At 46.6% G+C, this 27625-nt stretch overlaps 1 protein-coding gene across 5 annotated transcripts in view; it reads left to right on the forward strand.

The window, feature by feature from the left end:
- Positions 1 to 1377: 1377 nt before the first annotated feature.
- ash1l (ash1 (absent, small, or homeotic)-like (Drosophila)) overlaps positions 1378 to 27625 on the forward strand; it is a 54010-nt gene continuing 27762 nt past the window's right edge. For 2 of the 5 annotated variants that reach the window (XM_045221887.1, XM_041882846.2), the window contains exons 1-11: positions 1378 to 1526; positions 2512 to 2605; positions 7329 to 8091; positions 8898 to 13269; positions 15023 to 15692; positions 15877 to 16050; positions 16185 to 16279; positions 16409 to 16482; positions 16699 to 16744; positions 16886 to 16994; positions 17233 to 17439. In XM_045221887.1, the coding sequence (XP_045077822.1) occupies positions 7528 to 8091; positions 8898 to 13269; positions 15023 to 15692; positions 15877 to 16050; positions 16185 to 16279; positions 16409 to 16482; positions 16699 to 16744; positions 16886 to 16994; positions 17233 to 17439 (6311 nt within the window). In that variant the 5' untranslated portion in view covers positions 1378 to 1526; positions 2512 to 2605; positions 7329 to 7527. The remainder of the gene's footprint in view (positions 1527 to 2511; positions 2606 to 7328; positions 8092 to 8897; positions 13270 to 15022; positions 15693 to 15876; positions 16051 to 16184; positions 16280 to 16408; positions 16483 to 16698; positions 16745 to 16885; positions 16995 to 17232; positions 17440 to 27625) is intronic. The other 3 variants (XM_045221890.1, XM_045221888.1, XM_045221889.1) reach the window with 3 other exon arrangements.

Below are 27625 nucleotides of genomic sequence, written 5' to 3' on the forward strand. Positions count from 1 at the left end.
ACTTAGTGTATGTAAACTTCTGACCCACTGGAATTGTGATACAGTGAATTATAAGTGAAATAATCTGTCTGTAAACAATTGTTGGAAAAATTACTTGTGTCATGCACAAAGTAGATGTCCTAACTGACTAGCCAAAACTATAGTTTGTTAACAAGAAATTTGTGGAGTGGTTGAAAAACTAGTTTTAATGACTCCAACCTAAATGTATGTAAACTTCCGACTTCAACTGTATATGTATTGTTATGTATATATGTATAGATGTGTATATACATGTATATGTTTGTTAACGAATACATCTGATTGGCAATGAGGTGATAAGATTGACAATAATAATAAAAATGGTCAAATTCATAAAGCACAAGTGAAAAGCAGTGTCATTGAATGCCAAAATGTCCCTGTGTGTGTCCCAAATGGCACCCTATTTCCTACACAGTGCACTACTTTTGACCAGGATCCATATAGGGAATAGGGTGCCATTTGAGACACATTAACCCTGCATCCTTGGCCATTTGATCTTCTGCCAACTTTCTGCTCATGTACTCATTTACAGACATACTGTACATTCAAGAGATAGACAGGATAGATTTGCCCAATACTTCATAAGGGCTATCTACCATTCCCGCCTATTTTAAGACAATGACCAATGATATGCAAGAGTTTGCATGGTAGAACTAAATTGACAAATTCAATTCGAGTTACAAACGTTTCCTGAATTTTGAACAAAGGCGATTGGATTATAATTCTAAACAGACATATTGACATCCCGCCTCTCAATTTTATTCCCACGGGAGTCTAGATCCTTCACTGTGGGTAAACATAGCCACGATCGCACACAAACACATTCGTTTTCTTGTTCAAGGTTGTCAATTATGCATAATAATAGGCTGTTACACAGAGAGCATGAAAGTGTAACCTCTTCTGCCAGTTCATGTAGTGCAATGCCACGCCGTTGTTGCAGCAGTTTTTCATTTCACTTTCACTATCAAAACACAAAAATAAGATAATGATAGGGGCATTTTTTGTAACACCGACTGGAGTGAGTGTCCAGTAGCATACCACAAATTTACATTTTAGTCATTTAGCAGACGCTCTTATCCAGAGCGACTTACAGTTAGTGAGTGCATACACATTTTCATACGACATCTGCGACATCTGCCTCCTCCCCCCGGGCTCCCACTAGATAACAAAGTCAAAATTGTCTGTTGTAAAAATTCATGAAAACAACAATTATATTTTTGGTCTAAATTTAAGGTTAGGGTTAAAAGGGTTAAAATCAGATTTTAAGAAGATAAATTGTAGGAATGTATTTTTATAGGCGGGGTTTATAACTGCCGCCCCCCCCGTTCCTCCCCTCCCTCACTGTGTGTGACTGAGAATGCCCGTGTTGTACTGACAGACTATACGGGCTTAGCAGATATGGAGGCCCGATTAATGACCTAGGCCCATTCCGACACGCCTCGGCTCAGCTAACGTTGTCTTGGAGAAGAGTTCAGTCGTGTTTGGAGATATCAAGGATACCAATTGCTGTGAGGAAAAAAAACAGGGCGAGGGATAAGAAATTGAGGGAGATCCATTTCGGGTCTCTGTTGATTCAACGCAGCCGCCATTTTGTTGACAGTTCGTCTTTTTTTAATAACGTGCACAGCGCTGCATCTATTTTATTAAAATCTATCTGCTTCTTTAAATATTGTTAGCTGTTTTGCTATTGCATTTGTCTTTACTTCTTCGATATAGAGTCAGCCATGACTTAGAATAGTCTATCTTGCTAGCTGAATAATATTGCATCGTTAGCCGTCATAGTTTAGCTTTAGCTACAAAGCTAGCAGGAGTCGCTACGCTAAAATGACAGGTTATTCCGTTATTTGGTTTAGTTTGTATTTCCTTATTTGTGAACTTTATGTAACTAAACGGAGACTATCAAATTATGTAAAGCTGTCAGATGGATACATTTCCCACAAGTACGGCCACGTTGCTGGAATCCAAGTTATCATAGCAAGGCAGCACAGATGATGGCATGCTAGCGAGCACCATTGATACAATGTAGCGTAGGTTATTATTGGACGACCCATAGCTTGTTACAAAATAAACATTGTCCTTCTACGAATGAGTACATTATATGTAGTCGCTACCGCACGCGCGATATTTTGTTGCCTTTTTCCAAAAATTGTCATTCTAGAATTGGCAACAATGTAAGAATTTACCGCCTTTTGGCGTCTGTATAATAACTTTCTGATTTTTGTTATATTTCTCTCGTAAGCAATATTCTCATGTGTTAGGACGTCGGTTGGGGTCACTACTAAGCTATAACTAGAATAAGAATTAGCAGTTTAGCCATAGCTGACCACTGCTTAGAACAACAGTACTATTATCAAGTCAAATAGTCAGTTGATGCAAATTATTTTGAAATGGGAACATTTTTGGGACATGTCAGAATTCATAATTGATCTCCCAAAATCGGAATGGATGTATAATTTTTAAATTTCTCTAATCTTTGCGTTTTTGGCAAACCAGCAGTGGGGCATATACTGTGGCGACCATGTTGATACATACGAAGGGGGGATTTCGATCCACATAATGTGAACACTGTTATTGGAATCCTTCGGAGGTGAGTGGATGCATAATCTGAAAGATTTACGGACTATTGTAGCTGTTGACATTGTCAATCCTTATGGTCATTCTTTATTATGAAATATATATTTTGATGTATATCTCTTGTGCTCACAATGCCCTGCAGCACCCATCGTTACAACGCATGACGATCAAACGTTCTCGCACGAGGTGATTTGATATTGTAAAGAGATGTTCTGCCCTTTTTCATAAAATATATTTATTATATTTTCCCCGGAAATCGTCAAACGGATATGTTTTGAAACCATAATAGGCTACATTTGAGATGGGTTAGTGCTATCCTAAATAAACCTTAACCATAACCCTTACCTAACCTTAACCATTTCAACATGAAGGGGGTAGGGAAGTCTGAAGGATCCCGGATAGCAAGGACCCTTTGCAATGAGGATGTGATGATATGGCCAAGCAATGTTGAAAACGGGCAATCTAATAATTTTAACTCCATGACTATGTGTAGCAAGGCTATATTTTACTAGTAGGTTTAAGGACAATTCCACCACATCTCAACCTCAACTTTATCATCTCCAACACCAAACCAGTGTCTACATACACTACATAACCAAAAGTATGTGGACACCTGCTCGTCGAACATTTCATTCGAAAATCATGGGCATTAATATGGAGTTGGTCCCCCCTTTGCTGCTATAATAGCCTCCACTCTTCTGGGAAGGCTTTCCACTAGATGTTGGAACATTGCTGCAGGGACTTTCTTCTATTCAGCCACGAGCATTAGTGAGGTCGGACACTGATGTTGGGCGATTAGGCCTGGCTCGCGGTCGGTGTTCCAATTCATCCCAAAGGTGTTCGATGGGGTTGATGTCAGGGCTCTGTGCAGGCCAGTCAACTTCTTCCACACTGATCTCAACAAACCATTTCGTTATGGACCTCGTTTTGTGCGCAGGGGCATTGTCATTCTGAAACAGGAAAGGGCCTTCCCCAAACTGTTGTCACAAAGTTGTAAGCACAGAATCGTGTAGAATGTCATTGTATGCTGTAGCGTTAAGATTTCCCTTCACTGAAACTAAGGGGCCTAGCCCGAACCATGAAAAAGAGCCCCAGACCATTATTCCTCCTCTACCAAACTTTACTGTTGGCACTATGCATTCGGGCAGGTAGTGTTCTCCTGGCATCCGCCAAACCCAGATTCGTCCGTCGGACTGCCAGATGGTGAAGCGTGATTAATCACTCCAGAGAACACGTTTTCACTGTTCCAGAGTCCAATGGCGGCGAGCTTTACACTACTCCAGCCGACGCTTGGCATTGCGTATGGTGATCTTAGGCTTGTGTGCAGCTGCTCGGCCATGGCAAGCCATTTTCATGAAGCTCCCGAAGATTAGTTATTGTGCTGACGTTGCTTCCAGAGGCAGTTTGGAACTCCGTAGTGAGTGTTGCAACCGAGGACAGGCGATTTTTACGCGCTTCAGCACTCAGCGGTCCTGTTCTGTGAGCTTGTGTGGCATACCACTTCGCGGCTGAGCCGTTGTTGCTCCTAGACATTTCCACTTCACAATAACAGCACTTACAGTTAACCGGGGCAGCTCTAGCAGGGCAGAAATCTGACGAACTAACTTGTTGGAAAGGTGGCATCCTATGACGGTGCCACGTTGAAAGTCACTGATCTCTTCAGTAAGGCCAATGATTGTCTATGGAGATTGCATGTCTATGTGCTCAATTTTATACACCTGTCAGCAACGGTTGAGGCTAAAATTGCCGTGTCCACATACTTTTGTGTATATATAGTGTATGTGAAAACAGCTGGAATCTATGGTCTGTGGTTAAAGACAAGAAGAAAGGTAAAAAAGAATGCTTCTGTTACAACACAGGGTAGGATTAAAAGTAAAGTGATTTTCAAAACCTGCAACGAGTTTGTAGCCCAAGGGAGGGTATTTTCTTGCTCCCCACATCACCGCAAATCTGTGTTTGCACTGTTTAAAAAATGTTTTAACTTTTGATTATGTTATCGGTTAGAACTTAACTTGATATTTTTTGCTACAAAATATAGAAATGTGCCGTTTCCACATGTTTACACTGGTATTGTGGTGGAGATAAAGAAAATGAGGTTGAAAAGTGGTGGAGTTGGCCTTTAAGTTAGGGCATTACAGCTGTTTGGGACCCTGATTTATCATGGTTCTTCAGACAAATCAGAAACTCTAGCCTATTTGATTTTGTCAAGTCGATCATTAGTCGTAGCGTTTGTTGTGAATTTAGGAAGTAAGCAGTCTAGCTACTCCATCTATTATCAACAACACATGGGTAAAGATGGATTCACCTGCGGTTGAGGCTTTGGTCTCATTTATTGTAATAACTGATGCTAATAACAGTTTGAAAAGATGTACAATAGTTGACTGAGTCAGCGGCCAATGATGGTTTGAAAATGAAAACGTTTAGAGAGTGGTCCTCCTGTCCTGAGTATGCTATCGAGGCTGCTTTAAATACTACTCCATTGGCCATTGGGAAATAAGAAGTTATGAACAACGTGTGCAAAAGTGAGGAGGGAGGGAGTTGGGGAGAGTGGAGGGGGCTCGCCAAGTTGTTTACAATGTTCCCATTTCACGGTATTCCTTGGTCGTTGTCATTCTATCAAGCGTTACTCCCGCAAATTCTGTTATTCCCCATTGCCGTCTTGTCGCCTGCTGTTTCCTGTTTGGAAACGATTATTTGATCTCCAACTTCTCCTTTTATTGAGTAGGGATATTCCCCACATGACTTTACTAAACCTCTATGTACATATGACATTGGCTCTACATTGAAATAGAAATAATGTGATGTTTCCTTCTGTAACCTCAGGAGTACTCTCTCTGAATGTTAATTGTATCTTTAGAGTAGTAGGCTAACACATTATTTCACTGTCCTGAGAATAACTGTCCCACTAACTTGAGAATTACCAGGGGCAGACGTGGACACTTTAAAGCTGCTCTCCATCAGCATTTTGATATATTGAGATGTAGGCCTAATATGCAGAAATAAAAAAAGTACAATCTTTGGTCAGTATGTTTGGAAATATTGAATTAGGTAACGGGCATAGTGTCATTCTGTTCAAGCAAAACACCTTGTTAGACTGTGGGAGAGATGTTTTGACTCACTGTCAGGGTTAACTCTAGTCTTGTGTCAGTAGCCATTTACATCCCTTGCTACCACAGCAGATTATTTTTGTCATACCAGCACTCAGATCAGCGGAAGCTACATAATGAATTTGCACACACACACACTAACACTTAAGCAGCGAGTATAGAAGAAAGAGGGAAATGATTGTCACAGAGTGAAGGAAGGACATGGGGAAAGGAGAGAGGGGAGGGTGTGGGGAAATACATGTGTTTTTGATTAGTAGGAAAACAGTGACTCTAGTTTGTCCGCTGTTCCTAGAGCTTTCCAAGTGAGTAAAAGAGAGAAGGTAGAAAGAAGAGAGAGTGAGGCAGAAAGGAGGGAGGTGTGATTTGAGTGTGGTATGTGTAACGGGGGGCATGGTGGAAGTTAGAGACGAAATGGAGTGAATAATTGAAGTAAACATGGAGAAGTGGGTGTGGGGAAACGCAGGCAAGACTCCAAGTTCTGGACCACAGTTATTGTGATTCTGCAGAAAACGCTTGCCTCCCCCAAGCCCTAGAAGCTACTAGTAAAACAATCCAGAACAAGTAGTCTCACAAGCTTCTAAACATTGATTTTAGCACTCTCTCTCTGACTGCTTTATCGGATGACTTGGATGACTTTCCTTAGGCACGCTCTGGCTCCACTAAATGAATCTGTTAGTGCTTTCTGCCACAGTAGGGCAGGCACACAGAAACCGTCAGCATGCTGCTCTCTCTCATTGGCCGCTCCGGAGTGGCTGGGAACAGCGGCCGGATCCTCTGTCCCCCAGAGGGCCCAATGTGCTGAGGTCACAGTTCTGAATTGCCTCCAAATGACTTCACCCGGAGAAAGCACCTGCTTTGGGCGAGCCCGCATTAAATCATTCGATGGCCGTGGGGAGCCGGAGAAGACCGTCCTCCGAGAACACAATTAGGAACCTTGCCGCAGCACTACGCTCGGAGCAATCTGAGACACATTTTCACTAAAACTAATGAGAGCTCCATGGGGGATGGTTCATTTAGCAGCTTATCACAAATCACCTGGGTAGTGGTGGTGGGGTCTGTAGCATGATGCACTACAGTACCCATAATGCGCTGTAACCATATCTGAGGGTCAGAGTGCTGATCTAGGATCTGGTCCCAACTGTCAACGTATTCTTATTCGTTGTGATCTACAAGGCAAAACTGATCCTAAACCAGCGCTCTTACCCTGAGACACTTGATAGTGATATTATAGACCTTGGACCTGGAGGGCTATTGGGAGTTGTAGTTCTCAGGTGGATGGCTGTTATTGAGTCCTTGAGCAGCAGAACTACACCTCTCTTGTCAAATACACGCACAGCTGTGTAAAGAGGTCACAGATTGAGGGAAGCTGTAAGGACGAACACATCATAAAAAGTCACTAGGGAAGAAGGAAAGCCACTAAGCAAATTGATGTTAAAAATATTTCATCTCTCGTCTCCTCCCTCGTTTACTATGGTAAAGGATGCCTCGCAGTGCTTAGAAAAGTCTGTGTTTTTGATCAAATCTCTTGTTCAGTTGACTGTTGACTAATATCAAACTCTTGTCTTTTCGCTTTACTATTCCCCACCCTGTCCTACCCTCTCCCATCTCTACCTGTCTTTCTCTCTACAGCTTGAAGGACGGAGAAAGAGGGCTGGGCATTCAGGAAGGGAGAAAAGACACAGAGCAAGGATTGCTTTTTATCTTCCCCAATATCCCCATCCCCCTTCACCCCTATCCTGTCTCTTCCTGGACCACGGCCTTTCCCTAGAAACTGTACCTGGCGTCCAAAACATCCCTCCCTAGTCACCCCTCACCCCCTAAATCTCTGATGGATCAGAGGACTCAAGGGGGGCCTGCTACTCCACCCGCCCTCCCCATCACTGCTCCCCCAGGGGAGCGAGAGAAGGAAGGAGGGGGTGGGAAGAAAGATGACGAGGAGGAGAGAGAGGGGTCGCAGAAAGACTCCTCTTCTGCTGCAGGTGGAGGAGAGGGCTCCAGTGACCAGCAGCAGTCCCCCCAGTTCTCTGTCAAAGAGACTAGCCTCCATGAGGGCAACGTCAAACTCAAGATTGGCCTGCAGGCCAAACGCATGAAGAAGCCGCCCAAGATCCTGGAGAACTACGTGTGTCGGCCGGCCTTCAGGGCCACCGTGAGACCCAGTGGGCGCGGAGGTGGCCGGGGGAGCCGCGGAGGAGTAGGGGCAGGCGACGGGGGCAACCAGACCCAGAGCCCAACACACGGCAGGGAGAGAGAGCAGTGTCCTGGCATGAAACGACCCACCCCACCGTCTTCATCTCTCTCTGCTGTTGCTGCCCACACTCCTCCTCCACCTGTTCCTTCTCCTTCCACCAAATCACCCAGTCCAGTGAATGGGAGTGCTTCAGCTAAACGGGTAAGCAAGGCAAGCACGTATTAGGCTAGGACTTTGATTGAAAAACCATATCCATGACAAACAAGGTATCCCAACTAAAGAGGCTGTTATGAATTGCACAAGACCTGTCTGGCTTTTGACTGTGCCAAAAAGAGGCAAAGCAATACTGTCAGCCAGTTCACACATGATAGCATTTCATATTCTCTTCCAACACTGTTTCACTGGTTTGAATTCACAAATTATATTTGTTACTTGTAAAGCTAATTTTGCTTTATATTTTGAACAATCATCTGTTTATTTGTCTGTATTCTGTGTCCCACTCTTGCTTGTCTCCCCTTCCAATCATTCCCTGCTTCTCTACTCCTTCCTCTCTCTCCTCTGCTCTGTCCCAGTCTGACCCTAATAAGTGTTATTGAGTCTAGAGGATCTTTCCTTCTAGGCAGAACTGGGAAGCAGTAGTGGACAGAAAATCCCATCAATGAACTGCAATTTACATAGGAATAAACGAAACCTGATTGGATTCCATGTAGACCGTCTTGGTTGCCTTATTGACGGGGTTGTGCTTTAAGCCTGCTTTATGTGGTTGTCAAATGCTTCTTTCAGAGCTTCATTTTTTTCTAATAGGTTTTCTACTCTAGATAATTACCAGAAGGCATTGCCTGGGTTTGGATACATATCAGAAGATTACAAATGCCAAAATAGTTATAAAAGAAAATATACTTTTTGTGTAACACAACCATACCTTTATGGGAGCTACCTTCTGTGAAATGGGTAGGCCTTATCATTCTGCAATCAATGATTTTAATATTTGTATCCTCTTTTCACAGGGTCCTTCAAAACTGGCCAGCAAGTCAGACAAGTCGGAGGCAAAGTCGGATGGGAAATCCGCCACCTCGACGGAGAGACCCCTGAATCTTCACCGCCTTTCTGCAGACAGCAAAACGCACCATGCCTCTGGGAAGAAGATGCCCATGCCCCAAACCAAGTCTCCGACCTCCTCGCCCTCCTCTCCTGCGCCCCCATCACAGGAACCCAGCGTGGAAGGCGCTACCAATCCTCCTGCGTACACCTACAGCAGTGAGGGTCTGGAGGAGAAGGACCAGGGTGTTCCTAGTTGGGGCGCTCCAACTGTCACTGAGAAACTAGCGCAACTCATCGCCACCTGCCCTCCTTCAAAGTCCACCAAGGTGAAACCCCCCAAAACAACTCCCTCTCCCACCACCCACACCACTTCTAACTTTATGGCCCCCACCCCAAAGCAGCGAGACCGCGCTATGGTCAACAGGGCAACCTATTCTAGAGCGGTCCACCTAGCTCCACCCCCTCCTGTCTCGCGCCCTCCTGGCCGCCCCTATGGCTCCCGGAACAATAAAGACAGTGTTTCGGAGAAGTCACCCACCCCGCCTGGGAAAGAGGAGGCGGATGGGGCCGGCAAGTCTGGCAGCAGTAACAACAGCAGTCGCAGCAGCAGCCCCGTGCTAACATACGGCGGCGGCAACACCCGCCTGGCAACAACTTCAAAGGACAACAACGACAGCAACAGTAAAGGCGCGAAGCCACTACAGTCACGTCTCACTCACTGCCCACCGCCCCACTCCGCCGCCTCCTCTTCCTCCTCACCACCTTATTTGTCATCCTGCTCCTCATCAGAGAAGAGGACGGGCAGCCTGTCATGTCGCCAGGGCTCCCCAGCCTCTCAAGGACACCACTCCAAAGACCGAGACAGTCCCTCCCAGGCAGAGGAGAGGGAGAGCAGTGAGAGGGAGCATGAGCGTGACCGGCACGGCACCAGAGACTTATCCAAATGCCCCCCTCCTTCAGCATCCGGCAAGCAGGAGGCCAAGGACAAGGGGGCTAATCAGTCACTCAGAGTGGAGAGAAGCAAGAGCTCGAGCCCCGCTAAACGCAGTCCCAACGGGGAAAGGGACGGTCGCACCAGCGGGATCTCCAGTCCTCCGGAGTCTATGAGACGGACTGCCTCGCCGCCAGAGCCCACCGGCGACCGTTTACCCCCTCCTCTCAGAGACGAGTCCCCTGGAGATGAGTCACCGGGCTCGCCTCCAGAGCAGGACAACAAACCCCTGAAGAAGCGGCGAGGCAGAAAGCCCCGCTGGACCAGAGTAGTGAACCGGACACAGAGGGCGGGCCAGGGCAGCCCAGTTGACCAGCACGAAACCATCGTGCCTTTATCCTCAGGCCTTGATACTCCCCCACCTATACGCAGGCCTGTAGGACGGCCTCCTAACCCCAATAAGGTCAAGCCTCCCGCCATGTCTCAACTCTTTCCACAGCCAGCCAGGAAAAGGGGACGGCCCAAGTCTAAAATGCCCAGGCTGGATGCCCCCACTCGGGGACGTCCCCCTCACAAACTGGCCCCCTCCAAAGTATTTTCTTTACACAAGTCGAAAGAGGAGCAGGACCCCCCTGTTCTCCACCCAGAGGTGGACCTGAATCCTCCCAAACCAATGCCCAGGAAGCGGGGGCGACCCAAACGCCTGCCCCCCACCTTGCCGCAGGAGGGTCAGCCCCCCACTCTGGCACCTGAAGCGGGGGATGGGAAACAGTTCCGGACCAAGGGCAACGGGCAGCTCATCATGAAGACCATCATAGGCAAGATCAATAAGATGAAGAGTGTCAAACGCAAACGGTTCCTTAGCCAGATCCTATTGGGACCAGGGTCTGGATCAGAGCAGGAGCCCCCCAGAGGAACTGCCAGTGTGGTGGTGGGCCAGGTAGCAGCTGCAACCCAGTCTCTATCCTCCTTGGCTGCTTCTTTCGGTGGCAAACTGGGACCCCAGATCAACGTAAGCAAAAAGGGGACAATATACATGGGGAAAAGGAGGGGGCGCAAACCTAAGGTGTCAACAAACCCCTCGTTGGCAGCTCCAACGCCACCCCCGGAGGGGCCTTTCCTGTCCCCAAACACCGCATCGCCCCTCCACCACCATCAGTCTCAGCAGCAGCACCAGCTCCCCTCTGCCGAGGTGTTCCCCTCCCCCTCGCTCTCCCAGTCCAGTGGAGGCCAGAGCCCCATCAGTGATGCCTGCTTTGTGGAGCCGGGGGCAGTGCACTTCCTGACGCACCCGCACTTCCACCCCCACCACGGCCACCACTCGTTCCCCTTCCCTCCCCCGACGTTCTCAGCCCCCTCCCCTCGCACTCTGGGCACTCTGGGCTCCTCGGCTGCCGTGGCCTCCCAGAAGAAGTCGTGCCGTGGCTACCATCACCACCACCACCATTACAGGCAGCACTACCACTACCGTAAGCTATCCCCTCCCAGGCCTCTCCACCCCACATCCCCTGCACCTCTGAGTGAACTGAAGGAAGCCACCCCCTCACCCGTCAGTGAGTCTCACAGTGAGGAGACTGTACCCAGCGACAGTGGCATAGGAACAGACAACAACAGCACTTCTGACCGGGGGGAGAAGGCCTGCGGTGCGGGGATGCAACCTGGGATGGCCAGCGGGCTGCTAATGCCGGGAGTGATGGGCTCAGCTGTGGGGGTTGGAGTTGGGCTGAACCCTCACGGTGGACTAAGACACTCGTCCTCAGTGCTGCTGGAACACCCCTCACCCTCTCCGTCACCGCTGGGGGTGAGGACCTCACCCGACCCCCGCAGGCCCCACCCGGCAGCCCCTCCCACCACACTAGTGGGCCACAAAGAGAAACACAAGCACAAATGCAAGCGCCGGAGCCACGGCTGTCCAGGCTACGACAAGCTAAAGAGGCAGAAGCGCAAACGCAAGAAGAAGTACCTGCAGCTGCGCTCCCGGCGGCAGGACCCCGACTTCTTGGCCGAGCTGGATGAGATTGTGTTGAGGCTGAGTGAGATCCGGATAGCGCACCGCACCCCCGTGCTCAGACTGGGCAGTGGGCTGGGGATGCCCCCGGGAGCTGCGGGGGCGATCAGAGTACCAGGGCCGGGTGGCAGGGCCGCTGGGACCATGGGAGGTGCTGGTGGCCCCCCTCCTCATCACTACCTGCACAGAGACCTGCTCCCCACCATCTTCAGGATCAACTTCAGTGGCTACTACTCCCCCCACCCATCGTACCCCTGTGACTCTCTGCACTACGTCCGCAAGCCAGACCTGAAGAAGAAACGCGGGCGCCCTCCCAAGCTGCGAGAGTCCATGTCAGATGTACCCTTTGTTCACGGGCTGGGGTTCCCGCTATCTAGCGGTGGGTTCTACCACCCGTCCTACAGTGTTCCCTACTCCTCTGGTCCCCTTGGTCTGGGCTACTATAGAGGATACCCCCCAGCCAGCGCCCTATACCCCCATCACCAGAACCCCCATTCTGCCCCGTCCCACCTCTCCCATCACTCCCCCTCCTTCCACCCGCCGCCTCCCCCCTCCTACGTGCACCACCACCACCCGTCACACCTCCTGCTCAACCCCTCCAAATTTCACAAAAAGAAACACAAGCTGCTGAGGCAGGAGTTCCTGGGTGGGGGCCGGTCTCCCGTGCTCTACCCGGCTATGTCATCAGAGCTGTCGTTCGGCTGGCATCACAAACACAAACACAGACACAAACACAGAGAGCGCTGCGCCGAGGAGGACGGGGAAGAGGGAGTAGGAGGGAGCCGAGTCGGAGTGGGAATGACCGAGAGCCCGGGGTCGGGAAGAGGAGAACGCGGAGCCAGCGGCGCTGGAATGGCCGAATCTCTGCAGCGTTGCCGCTTCGGAAGAGACTCTACCCCTACTACCACCATTGCCAACAAACAGGCCACGGCCAACTCCCCTTCCTCGTCCTCCTCTTCCTCAGCCGAGAGGTACAAGCGCAAGGAGACATCCCTGTCCTGCCTGGGGCCCTCTCGCCTGGCCCAGGGCAGTGCCGGGCCCCGGGGCCACCACCCCGTAGAGTCCTGGTTCAGGATGGGCAGCTCCGAGGCAGACTACGCTAAGCTCTCCCGGAACCCCGCGGGGGCCGACCAGGGCCCGTTCGCAGACGGCCAGGGAGAGGACCCGGTGGGCTGTTCAGACAGTGAGGAGGAGGAGCCCCTCACGCCCACAGACGAGATGGACCCCAACTCCCAGGACCCCCCGCACCACACCAACCTGTTCGCCACCGCCCTGACCCGCACCTCGCTGAGGGGTGGCGGTGGCAGGAAGGGAGGGCCGGTGGAGAGTGCTAACTTCTCCCGGATGGAGCTGATGCTGAGAAAGGACCACTCCACGTCAGCAGAGAGGAGAGAGATGGGTGAGTCACTGTAACAGGGCTTTCTGTTAGAGAGAGATGTTAGCCTACAGGATCAGTGTCTTGCAGAAATCTAGCCTAGTACAGTACTAGTGTGTACATTATCAATGTGACGGAGTCCTCTGCAGTGTTTAGGCTATTTGCATGGATGGAAATTCATTTTTTGAGAGCATGCAAAATCCCTGTGCTATTTATAGCTCCGAATCTGATTTCTGCACCAACATTTCTTTGTACTACTTTGGACCCAAATTGAATATGACATTATGAAGGTTATTGAATTGTGCACCAAGTTCACTTTCAAAAATAGTTCTGCTGCTAGTGCCTCAAGAATTCAGCGGTTTCTGTTTTGATTGGATAATGTCGCTTAGCTTCATTTCTTGGCAATAAGTAGTGAATTTGGCCTGGTATGCATAGCCATTAGTGGCAGTATTGATTCCAGGGTTATGTATCCATGCAGTGACCCCTTTACAAACCACCATATGGCATAGTGAGCGCTGAACACTGGCCGTGTCCCAAATGGCACCCTATTCCCTTTACAGTGCACTTCTTCTGACCACTACAATGGTGCCATTTGGGACGCGACCATTATCTCTGCTGAATCGCAGTGTTCAATGACTCAATATACCCTTTAGAAATCCCTTGGAGGGACACAATGCCATCCCTTGTACGTACATCTACCCTCTACCGGCCCTGACATTAGATAGCCCTAACTAGTGATTAAGGGCTTGGCAGCAAAAAACCCATAATTACTTAAACTGGCCCTACTTTGTGTGTGGTTGTCATTGTAGCCTTGTAGGATGTCCAGCGAGATGTTCTATCCACAAGAATAGTTGAGCTGGACTTTTGTTACAGGTTATATTTGGTAGGCTTCCTTTCCTTTCAAAGCTGTCAAACTGAAAGGCTGTGTTTGTCTTAGATTCCTGTGTACACAGCTAATATAGCTGGACAGGTAAGTCAGAGTGCTTTGGGTAATGATTCTGCTTCATCAAGCTGCCTTTGACTGAGATAGATGGGCTTTTGAGTGTGTGTGTGTACTGTGAATGTGTGAGGAGGCCAGGCACGCTGGGTGGAAGGCTCCCGGTGAGGTAGGAAGGCAGCATGGTGTAGTTTGAACCCAGCCAGGGTAATCCAAGATTAGAGCTCAGGACACCGGGTCGTCCAGCGGTCAGACTGCACCACCACCACCACCATGGAGGTAGCCTAGTAGGCAGGGAGGCAAAGGGTGGAGGGTGGGAAGTACCTTGCACAGGAGTGTGAACCAGAGGAGAGAAACGAGGGAAGGAAGCAGCAGAGGGGATGGGAGCGGTGGAGTGGCTAGGTGTTGATTGGGCACTGACACAGTCCCCCTTTACTTATAGTAGCACCGTTCACTAATGTGAGTGGACTAAATGCAATACTTTATGGCTTGAGAGGATAAGCTGGAAAAAGTATGACGTCATTGTTCATTACGTGACATGGCATGTGTTTGGTGAGGTGGGCCTAGCCTGTATGTCTATCTGTAATAAACTGCATTTGTGTGAGGAGGCCGAGGGAATTGGCAGTGGATGTCAAATTGATTTTCCTTTCAATTTAAGACTTGATAATTATAAGCAGCATTAAAAGACAGAGGCTACTCATAGGCCTAACAGTGGAAGTAAGCTAGGGCTTGGAATGGATCATAAATCAAAGTTCAATACAAGTGTCACGTTGCAGCTTATCCCTGTGTTTATCATCTAATTCCCCCCCCTCTTCTCTGTCCTTGTCTGTTTATGTGAAGGGAATACATCAGGTGTCCAGACCCGAGGCGACCACTCTGCCCCTGAGGACCACCTCATGCAGCACCATCACCACCACCCTCTGTTCCACTCCCATTCTTCCTCCTCTGCCTGCCTCTCCCTCTGCGGCCACGACTCGCCCTCCCAGGGCTGCTGCCTGGACAATGATGCCTCCCCGCCACACCACTCCCACCGGGCCCAGCCCTCCAAACACAGCCTGCACCACGTCAACAAGATCCTCCGCGCCAAGAAGCTCCAGAGACAGGCGAGAACAGGCAACAACGTGGTCAAGAAGAGGGGCCCCGGGCGCCCCAGGAAGCATCCCCTACCCTCCCCGCCCCCATCGCCACCCCCTCCGGCCGAAGTGACCCAGAACAGGCACCGGGACCGAGCAGGGTCAGGGGAAGGAGCGTGGAAAGAGGACACGGTGACAGACGCGATTGAGTCAGTGGTCCAGGGCCAGCGCAGGAAAGGCCAGAAGAGGAAGCACTGGGAGAGAGATGGGGACGAGGAGGAGGAGGAGGGAGGGGAGGGGGAGGAGGTGGGGGAGGGTGAGGAGGTGGAGGAACGTGCGCTGGACAGGGAGGTGAACCTGGGAGGCCTGGGGATGAGGTCCAGAGCCGGGGGAGGAAGAGGCTGGCTCACCCAAGAGGAGCTGCACCGCTTTCGCAGGTAAAACCATCACCACTACAGGCCAACGTTGTTGTAGCCTCAACAGTGAGTGTGGAGCACTGTGATCATGATGCAGCTTACTTTTATAGGCAGTGCTAATCTTAGGTCTTAGCAGCTGTGTGTATATATAGGAGAATCTATCAAGCCAGTCATTACTTTAAAGTGAGTCTTGGTTCTATTTCAGTGCTCTGGAGGGGAAACCAGATGGCCCCTCCTCCCCGGAACGTCCGGGCACCGTCTCCATGGAACAAGCTCCACCCATGCCTATAACCAGCCAACGGGAGAAGAGAGCAGCCAGGCCTCCAAAGAAAAAGTACCAAAAGGCGGGGCTCTACTCTGATGTGTACAAGACTGCAGAGTGAGTCCCATAATTGTGACAGACGTAAAATCTGGATATACCTGTTTGCTTACCAAAGGTCAAACCAGTAATATTTAGGGCATATATGGACATCTCACTCGCTCTTATTTTTTTTGTCTCTGTTTCTCTTTCAGTCCTCGTAGTCAGCTCCTGCAACTGAAGAAAGAGAAACTGGAGTACACACCTGGGGAACACGAGTACGGGCTTTTTCCTGCCCCCATCCATGTCGGTGAGTGTTCTTGCACGCAAACACACACACATTTTGTCATGACATGTTACTGTGTCTTAAAATCAACTCCCTCCTTCCCCTCTCACGCATTCTCACAGTTATTTTCTGTCTCCCCCCACCCTCTTTCAGGAAAGTACCTAAGACAGAAGCGCATTGATTTCCAGTTGCCTTATGACATCTTGTGGCTGTGGAAACATGACCAGGTGATCACTCATGTTCACTGCTAAGTGTTGTTCCCTCAGAGTCAACAAAATATAATAGGAATTTGTTCAATCTATATAAGAGGTTCTCTTTTTATGGCGTAAGGCCTGCTATAGACTAGCGTCCTGTCCAGCAGGTGTACTGGGCTATAGGCAGTTCTGGCTCGGACAAGGCTACTTACTTATGATGTAATAACCTCAATTTCTTGATCGTTGTAGCTCTATGAGAAGCCTGACGTCCCCCTTTATAAAAAGATCAGATCAAGTGAGTACACACTTTCTAAGGTCCAGTCGCCTCAATAATAATGAAACCAAACACTATTTAATGCTGAGCATTAAGGCAGCCATGATCTGGTCAAGCTATTGTGTATCTGACCTTGACTTGTGTTACCTGTGTCCACTGTAGATGTCTATGTGGATGTGAAGCCTGTCTCGGGTTATGAAGCCACCACCTGTAACTGCAGGCCTTCCGGGGAAGCCGTTGACAGAGGCTGCCTTGACGAATGCCTCAACAGGTATAAACACTGGCGTTGGAGACTAAAATAGACCCGCACACTGGTATATTCTCCCAGAAGTGTTATGTTTATCTACAAGGAAAACGATTTCAAACCTGCTTGAGTCTTCAATTTACATCAATGTTCAGAAATCTGCCTTGGAATAGCATGTCAAGATGTGAATGGAATTCAATATGATTAAAGTATCTTGGTGTCTCCCACTGGGCTGCAATATAAGTATTTTCTTCCACTCCCTCAGGATGAGCTTTGCCGAGTGCTCCCCCGGCACCTGTCCCTTCGGGGAGCAGTGTGACAACCAGCACATCCAGAGGCATGAGTGGGTGCAGTGCCTGGAGCGCTTCCGTGCTGAGGGCAAGGGTTGGGGCATCCGCACCAAGGAGCCCCTCCGCTCAGGCCAGTTCATCATCGAGTACCTGGGAGAGGTCGTCAGCGAGCACGAGTTCAGGTGAGATACTTTTGTATATATACATGCATTCAAATCTATGTGGACACCCCTTCAAATTAGTGGATTCGGCTATTTCAGCCACACCCGTTGCTGACAGGTGAATAAAATCGAGCACACAGCCATGCAATCTCCATAAACAAACATTGGCAGTAGAATGGCCTTATTGAAGAGCTCAGTGACTTTCAACGTGGCACTGTATAGGAAGCTGTTATTATAAAGTGGAAACGTCTAGGAGCAACAACGGCTCAGCCGCAAAGTGGTAAGCCACACAAGCTTACAGAACGGGGCCGCCGAGTGCTGAACCGGATAGCGCTTAAAAATCGTCCTCTGTTGTAACACTCACTACCGAGTTCCAAACTGCCTCTGGAAGCAACGTCAGCACAATAACTGTTTGTCGGGAGCTTCATGAAATGGGTTTCCATGGCCGAGCAGCCGCACACAAGCCTAAGATCACCATGCGCAATGCCAAGCATCGGCTGGAGTGGTGTAAAGCTCGCCGCCATTGGAGCAGTGGAAACACATTCTCTGGACTGATGAATTCAATAATTACGCTTCCATAAATCTTGGTTTGGTTGATGCCAGGAGAACGCTGCCTGCCCGAATGCATAGTGCCAACTGTAAAGTTTGGTGGAGGAGGAGTAATGGTCTGGGATGTTTTTCATGGTTCTGGCTTGGCCCCTTAGTTTCAGTGGAGGGAAATCTTAACGCTACAGCATACAATTACATTCTAGACCAGTGGTTCCCAAACCTTGTATAATCCTGTACCCCTTCAAACGTTCAACCTCCAGCTGAGTACCCCCTCTAGCACCAGGGTCAGCGCACTCTCAAATGTTGTTTTTTGCCATCATTGTATGCCTGCCCCACACACACTATACGATACATTTATTAAACATAATAATGAGTGTGAGTTTTTGTCACAACCTGGCTCGTGGGAAGTGACAAAAGAGCTCTTATAGGACCAGGGCACAAATAATAATATAATAAAAATCAACACATTTGCTCTTTATTTAGCCATCTTACATATAAAACCTTATTTGTTCATCAAATAAATAGTGAATAACTCACCAAATCAAATTGTATTTGTCACATACATGTGTTTAGCAGATGTTATAGCGGGTGTAGCGAAATGCTTGTGCTTCTAGCTCCGACAGTGCAGTAATATCTAACAATTTCACAACATATACACACAAAACTAGTCAGGAATGGGATTTAAGAATATATACTTATATGGACAAGCAATGACAGAGCGGCATGGACTAAGATACAGTAGAATATTATAGAATAGAATGCAGTATATACATACAGTGGGGAGAACAAGTATTTGATACACTGCCGATTTTGCAGGTTTTCCTACTTACAAAGCATGTAGAGGTCTGTAATTTTTATCATAGGTACACTTCAACTGTGAGAGACGAAACCTAAAACAAAAATCCAGAAAATCACATTGTATGATTTTTAAAGTAATTAATTTGCATTTTATTGCATGACATAAGTATTTGATCACCTACCAACCAGTAAGAATTCCGGCTCTCACAGACCTTTTAGTTTTTCTTTAAGAAGCCCTCCTGTTCTCCACTCATTACCTGTATTAACTGCACCTGTTTGAACTCGTTACCTGTATAAAAGACACCTGTCCAAAAATCCAGAAAATCACATTGTATGATTTGTAGGTAATTAATTTGCATTTTATTGCATGACATAAGTATTTGATACATCAGAAAAGCAGAACTTAATATTTGGTACAGAAACCTTTGTTTGCAATTACAGAGATCATACGTTTCCTGTAGGTCTTGACCAGGTTTGCACACACTGCAGCAGGGATTTTGGCCCACTCCTCCATACAGACCTTCTCCAGATCCTTCAGGTTTCGGGGCTGTCGCTGGGCAATACGGACTTTCAGCTCCCTCCAAAGATTTTCTATTGGGTTCAGGTCTGGAGACTGGCTAGGCCACTCCAGGACCTTGAGATGCTTCTTATGGAGCCACTCCTTAGTTGACCTGGCTGTGGGTTTCGGGTCGTTGTCATGCTGGAAGACCCAGCCACGACCCATCTTCATTGCTCTTACTGAGGGAAGGAGGTTGTTGGCCAAGATCGCGCGATACATGGCCCCATCCATCCTCTCCTCAATACGGTGCAGTGTCCTGTCCCCTTTGCAGATAAGCATCCCCAAAGAATGATGTTTCCACCTCCATGCTTCACGGTTGGGATGGTGTTCTTGGGGTTGTACTCATCCTTCTTCTTCCTCCAAACACGGCGAGTGGAGTTTAGACCAAAAAGCTCGATTTTTGTCTCATCAGACCACATGACCTTCTCCCATTCCTCCTCTGGATCATCCAGATGGTCATTGGCAAACTTCAGACGGGACATGCGCTGGCTTGAGCAGGGACCTTGCGTGCGCTGCAGGATTTTAATCCATGACGGCGTAGTGTGTTACTAATGGTTTTCTTTGAGACTGTGGTCCCAGCTCTCTTCAGGTCATTGACCAGGTCCTGCCGTGTAGTTCTGGGCTGATCTCTCACCTTCCTCATGATCATTGATGCCCCACGAGGTGAGATATTGCATGGAGCCCCAGACCGAGGGTGATTGACCGTCATCTTGAACTTCTTCCATTTTCTAATAATTGCGCCAACAGTTGTTGCCTTTTCACCAAGCTGCTTGCCTATTGTCCTGTAGCCCATCCCAGCCTTGTACAGGTCTACAATTTTATCCCTGATGTCCTTACACAGCTCTCTGGTCTTGGCCATTGTGGAGAGGTTGGAGTCTGTTTGATTGAGTGTGTGGACAGGTGTCTTTTATACAGGTAACGAGTTCAAACAGGTGCAGTTAATACAGGTAATGAGTGGAGAACAGGAGGGCTTCTTAAAGAAAAACTAAAAGGTCTGTGAGAGCCGGAATTCTTACTGGTTGGTAGGTGATCAAATACTTATGTCATGCAATAAAATGCAAATTAATTACTTTAAAAATCATACAATGTGATTTTCTGGATTTTTGTTTTAGGTTTCGTCTCTCACAGTTGAAGTGTACCTATGATAAAAATTACAGACCTCTACATGCTTTGTAAGTAGGAAAACCTGCAAAATCGGCAGTGTATCAAATACTTGTTCTCCCCACTGTATGAGATGAGTAGTGCAAGATATGTAAACATTATTAAAGTGACTAGTGTTCCATTTCTTATAGTGGCCAGTGATTTCAATAAGCAGCAGCAGCCTCTAATGTGCTAGTGATGGCTATTTAACAGTCTGATGGCCTTGAGATAGAAGCTGTTTTTCATTCTCTCGGTCCCAGCTTTGATGCACCTGTACTGACCTCGCCTTCTGGATGATAGCGGGGTGAACAGGCAGTGGGTTGGGTGGTTGATGTCCTTGATTATCTTTTTGGCCTTCCTGTGACATCGGATGTTGTATGTGTCTTGGAGGGCGGGTAGTTTGCCCCCGGTAATGCATTCGGCAGACCGCACCACCCTCTGGAGAGCCCTGCGGTTGTGGGTGGTGCAGTTGCTGTACCAGGCGGTGATATAGCTCGACAGGATGCTCTCAGTTGTGCATCTGTAAAAGTTTGTGAGGGTTTTAGGTGCTAGGCCGAATTTCTTCAGCCTCCTGAGGTTGAAGAGGCTCTGTTGCGCCTTCTTCACCACACTGTCTGCGTGGGTGGACCATTTCAGTTTGTTGGTGATGTGTACACCAAGGAACTTGAAGCTTTCCACCTTCTCCACTGCGGTCCCGTCAATGTGGATAGGGGGGTGCACCCTCTGCTGTTTCCTGAAGTCCACGATCATCTCCTTTGTTTTGTTGATGTTGAGTGAGAGGTTATAGCGTCTGCTAAATTACTTAAATGTAAATGTTATTTTCCTGGCACCACACTCCCAGAGCCCTCACCTCCCTGTAGGCGGTCTTGTCATTGTTGGTAATCAAGCCTACTACTGTCTTGTCGTCTGCACCACAGGTTAATGAGAAGGGTGTGCTTGAAAGGATGATCATAACTCTGCAATGTTGGGTTGTATTGGAGAGAGTCTCAGTTTTAAATCATTTTCCACACAGTCTGTGCCTGTATTTTAGTTTTCATGCTAGTGAGGGCCGAGAATCCACTCTCACATAGGTACAGTTGAAGTCGGATGTTTACATACACCTTAGCCAAATACATTTAAACTCAGTTTTTCACAATTCCTGACATTTAATCCTAGTAAAACTTCCTTGTATTAGGTCAGTTAGGATCACCACTTTATTTTAAGAATGTGAAATGTCAGAATAATAGTAGAGAATTATTTATTTCAGCTTTTATTTATTTCATCACATTCCCAGTGGGTCAGAAGTTTACATACACTCAATTAGTATTTGGTAGCATTGCCTTTAAATTGTTTAACTTGGGTCAAGCGTTTCGGGTAGCCTTCCACAAGCTTCCCACAATAAGTTGGGTGAATTTTGGCCCATTCCTCCTGACAGAGCTGGTGTAACTGAGTCAGGTTTGTAGGCCTTGCTCGCACACGCTTTTTCAGTTCTGCCCACAAATGTTCTATAGGATTGGGGTCAGGGCTTTGTGATGGCCACGCCAATACCTTGACTTTGTTGTCCTTAAGCTATTTTGCCACAACTTTGGAAGTGTGCTTGGGGTCATTGTCCATTTGGAAGACCATTTGCGACCAAGCTTTAACTTCCTGACTGATGTCTTGAGATGTTGCTTCAATATATTCACATCATTTTCCTTCCTCATGATGCCATTTATTTTGTGAAGTGCACCAGTCCCTCCTGCAGCAAAGCACCCCCACAGCATGATGCTGCCACCCCCGTGCTTCACGGTTGGGATGGTGTTCTTCGGCTTGCAAGCTTCCCCCAGTTTCCTCCAAAAGTAACGATGATCATTATGGCCAAACAGTTCTATTTTTGTTTCATCAGACCAAGGACATTTCTCCAAAAAGTATGATCTTTGTCCCCATGTGCAGTTGCAAACCGTAGTCTGGCTTTTTTATGGCGGTTTTGGAGCAGTGGCTTCTTCCTTGCTGACCCTTTCAGGTTATGTCGATATAGGCTCGTTTACTTATATAATACTTTGTACCTGTTTCCTCCAGCATCTTCACAAGGTCCTTTGCTGCTGTTCTGGGATTGATTTGCACTTTTTGCACCAAAGTACGTTCATCTCTAGGAGACAGAACGCATCTCCTTCCTGAGCGGTATGACGGAGCGGTATGACGGCTGCGTGGTCCCATGGTGTTTATACTTGTGTACTATTGTTTGTACAGATGAACGTGGTACCTTCAGGCGTTTGGAAATTGCTTCCAAGGTTGAACCAGACTTGTGGAGGTCTACAATTTATTTTCTGAGGTCTTGGCTGATTTCTTTTGATTTTCCCATGATGTAAAGCAAAGAGGCACTGAGTTTGAAGGTAGGACTTGAAATACATCCACAGGTACACCTCCAATTGACTCAAATGATGTCAATTAGCCTATCAGAAGCTTCTAAAGCCATTACATAATTTTCTGGGATTTTCCAAGCTTTTTAAAGGCACAGTCAACTCAGTGTATGTGAACTTCTGACCCACTGGAATTGTGATACAGTGAATTATAAATGAAATAATCTGTCTGTAAACAATTTGTTGGAAAAATTACTTGTGTCATGCACAAAGTAGATGTCCTAACCGACTTGCCAAAACTATAGTTTGTTAACAAGAAATGTTTGTAGTGGTTGAAAAACGGGTTTTAATGTCTCCAACCTAAATGGATGTAAACTTCCGACTTCAACTGTACGTGGTTGCAAGGGCATCAGTGTCTTAACAGCGCGATTTGCCTTGGCAGCCCTGAAATCTGGCAGTGGCTTCTGATTTAAATAAAATTTTCACAGAACCGCATGTTGCAATTTCAATGAGGCTCTCTTGTTCAGATATCGTTAATTAGATTGGAGGCAGGGCATGAAAGGGATAACGAATCCAGTTGTTTGTGTCGTCCGTTTTGGGAAAGTACCTGCGTAATTGCACACCCAGCTCACTCAGGTGCTTCGCTATATCAGATTTGACATTGTCCGTAAGCTTGAGTTCATTTGCACACAAAAAATCATCCAATGATGGAAAGACCTGTGTGTTGTCCTTGTTAATGCAGACAGAGAAGAGCTCCAACTTCTTAATCTAAGCCTCAATTTTGTCCCGCACATTGAATATAGTTTCGGAGAGTCCCTGTAATCCTAGATTCAGATCATTCAGGTGAGAAGAAACATCACCCAGATAGGCCAGTCGTGGGAGAAACTCGTCATCATGCAAGCGGTCAGTAAAGAAAACTTTAAGCTTGTCTCTCAATTTAAAAAAAAAACTTGTCAATACTTTGCCACTTGATAACCAGCGCACTTCTGTATGTTGTAAAAGCGTTACATGGTCGCTGCCCAAATCATGGCATAATGCAGAAAATACACGGGAGTTCAGGGGCCTTGCTTTAACAAAGTTAACCATTTTCACTGTACTGTCCAAAACGTCTTTCAAACTGTCAGGCATTCCCTTGGAATGCTTGCAAGCGTGATACCACTCCACTATGTCTCCCTGTCATGGCTTTTGCGCCATCGGTACAGATACCAACACATCTTGACCACCTAAGTCCATTTGATGTCACAAAGCTGTCTAGTACTTTAAAAATATCCTCTCCTGAGGAAAGGCACTACTCCCAATATATAAGTTAACCCCAAATCAATGTAGTTCTCACATATTTGCGCCTCTTCGATGGTCCAACGTTCCTGTCTGTTGTTCAGTGCTTTCCCGGGTAAGGGGGCAGTAGCTTTTCGACTGCATCAGATTCACAGCTGTCAGTGTCCATGCTAGCTGGGCTAGCAACAAATGTAGAATTACTGATGCTAGCATTGGATGTGCTCGTGGAAGCAGAACAACTTGTCGTCTGCAGGTGTAGTACTGCTGGTAGTAGCAGTACTACCAGTAGAGCTGGTATGTGTCTCTATGGACGCAAGATATGAAGAAAATGTATTTCAGAAGAACAGAATGAGTTGGCCTACTGTATGTTCTCTGACTATGCGCCATGCCATAGGCGGTAGGCTTGTTCATTTAGCAGACAAGATATGCTTATAAGTCCCATGCCATTATTTTATAGGATATAATTGAACTTAGCTGAATAAAATAGATAGGATATTTTTCCCATTCTGGAGCGAGAGAGCGCGCAAATGAAGTGGCTATGTTGAGCGTAAAAGTGATCTTTTGAAACAGGTCCTGTATGCTAGATTTAGAGTTTTTTGGCAACTTTAGTTGTGAATGACACAAACCATAGAATGCCTTAGAAATCAAAAGATGTATGGGCTGCATGATGCGACTATAGGCTATTGATGATTTGAGAAAGTCGCAAAAAAAAAGCTTGCACTCTGTTCCTTGCCTCAGGCTGCACATGCTGTTCTCTCATCAAGTTATCATATTTTCACCCGTCAGACTATTGTCCATTTTTTTTTCTTGACTTTACTAATATGTAACATTTGTTTCGATTTTAGAATGGCCCATTTATCAGATGGGCAAGAACAGGGGCAAGACATAAAATAATTAAGGAATAGTGAGTGGAGGCCACTTTCCCACCAGTACGTTTTTAACTCATGTCTGGTAGGCTACTCCGGTAATTTCTCTGCGTGACAGGTGATATTCCGCCCAAACTCTGTATGCCATGGGCTCTCCAACCCTGTTCCTGCAGCTACCCAGTGCTTAATTTGGGAAACCAAGTGAAATCTTTTTGGCAACATCGATAGTAACATGTTTTAACAATGACACATATTTCATTAAATAAACTGACAGCCCCTCTCAGCCTATTAATTATGAAAATATAAAAAATTCCCTATTACTAAGCTATTCAAAATAAAATACAAATGCACTGTAATTGTAGGCTAAATCTGAATTTGTATAATTTAGGCTAGACCAATTATATACCAAAGATATCTTCAATCAGTATTTTTTTGTTTTTCTGCCATGTGTAATATGCGGTAGGCTATGTATCATATAATGGCACAATCATTATTTTAAATCCTTTTTTTTTTTTTTTCGGGCTTGGACTCATATTTAGGCCTATGCTTATGCGTAAGCTCTAATATGCATATGGATGTTTTTGAATTAATCATCACCTTAGAAAGCGTTGTCCATTTCGTTGTGTTAGGCTTTGAAACAACATCCACATCGACCACTCATTTTCAACCTGTTGTTGAACTTCTTTCTTCAAATGAATCAATCATAGTGAGGTGATTTTTAAAAGCACATACTGTTTTGAAAAGTGTTTGATGTGATTTTCGATTACATTTGCTTTGATGTCAGTGGTTAGAGGGACAATAGAACCGTGAGTACCGGGTCATTAGGACCTGATGGTCATTAGCGAGTTTGGCACTACCGATGCATGTCCAGAGTGCATAAGAGGAGATTGTTTGCCGGTGTGGCAGTAATACGTCACCGCAACAGCCCTAGTTAAATCCTGAATTCAAAATGAATTAAATTAAAAACATTTTGAATGTTTTTCTCACCCATCTACACACAATACCCCATAATGACAAAGTGAAAACAGAAATACAGAATCATTTACATAAGTATTCACACCCCTGAGTCATGGGTATGTCTGTATCAGCTTTGCACATCTGGATTTTGGAATTTTCTCCCATTCTTCCTTGCTATTTTCTCAAGCTCTGTTAAATAAGATGGGGAGCAGCTGTGAACAGCAATCTTCAAGTCTTTCCAAAGATTTTCAATGGGATTCAAGTCTGGGCTTTGGCTGGGCCACTCAAGGACTTTCACATTCTTGTTCTGAAGCAATTCCAGCATTGCTTTGGCTGTATTCCTGGGTTCATTTTCCTATTGGAACTTAAATCTTCGCCCCAGTCTGTCATTTGTACTCTAAAGCTGGTTCTGATCAAGGATTTGCCTGTATTTGGCTCCATTCATTGTTCTCTCCATCTTTACCAGTCTCCCAGTTCCTGCCGCTGAAAAGCATCCCCATAGCATGATGCTGCCACCACCATGCTTCATGGTATGGATGGTGTAAGATGGGTGATGAGCTGTGTCTGGTTTTCTGCAGACACAGTGCTTTGCATTCAGGCCAATTAGTTAAATTTGTCTCATCAGACCACAATCTTTTGCCTTATGTGCTAAAACTTCACGTGCCTTTTTGCAAACTCCAGGTGTGCCTTTTTCTCAGAAGTAGCTTCCGTCTGGCCACTCCCATAAAACCCAGATTGGTGAAGTGCTGTAGAGATTGTTGTCCTTCTGGCAGTTTCACCCATCTCAGCCAAGGAACTCTGTAGTTCTGTCAGAGTGGTCATTGGGTTCTTGGTCACCTCCCTGACCAAGGTCCTTCTTGCTCAGTTTGGTCAGATGGCCAGCTCTAGGCAGGGTCTGGGTAGTTTCATATTTTTTCAATTTCCCAATGATGGAGACCACTGTGCGCTTGGAAACTTTAAACACTCTAGGAATTGTTTTATACCCTTCCCCAGATATATGCCTCATCACAATTCCATCTAGGAGATCTATGGACAGTTCCTTGGACTTCATGGTATAGTTTCTGCTCTGACATGCACTGTCAACTGTGGGACCTTATATAGACAGGTGTGTTTCTTTCTAAATCCTGTCCAAACAATTGAATTGGCCACAGGTTGACTCCAATCAAGTTGTAGTGACATCTAAAGGATGATCGAAAAAGGAAATTGGATGCACCTGAGCTCAATTTGGAGTGTCATAGCGAAGGGGAGTGAATACTTATGTAAGTGAGATTTCTGTATTTCAGTTTCAATAAATGTACTAACATTTCTAAAAACATATTTTCACTTTGTCATTATGGGGTATTATGTGTAGATGGGTGAATAAAAACATATTGAATCAATTTTCAATTGAGGCTGTGTAACAGCAAAATGTGGAATAAGTCAAGGGGTATGAATACTTTCTGAATGCACTTCAATGCAGTATCCCTATCCCGTCTTTACTAAATATGTTGAAGATGTTTGCAGTCCACATTTTACAAAGCCTAATTGCGTAGCTTCAATATGGAAATATGTTTTAAAACATTGCATTCGGATATATACGTGCTTTCAAAAAGTATTCACACCCCTTGACTTTTTCCAAATTTTGTTGTGTTATAGCCTGAATTTAAAATGGGTTACATTTATATTTTTGGACACTGACCTTCACATAATACCCAATAATGTCAAACTGGAAGTATGTTTTTCTGAACTTTTTATAGATTAACTAA

This window comes from Coregonus clupeaformis, chromosome 8 (genome assembly GCF_020615455.1).
Source record: "Coregonus clupeaformis isolate EN_2021a chromosome 8, ASM2061545v1, whole genome shotgun sequence".
Taxonomy (NCBI): domain Eukaryota; kingdom Metazoa; phylum Chordata; class Actinopteri; order Salmoniformes; family Salmonidae; genus Coregonus; species Coregonus clupeaformis.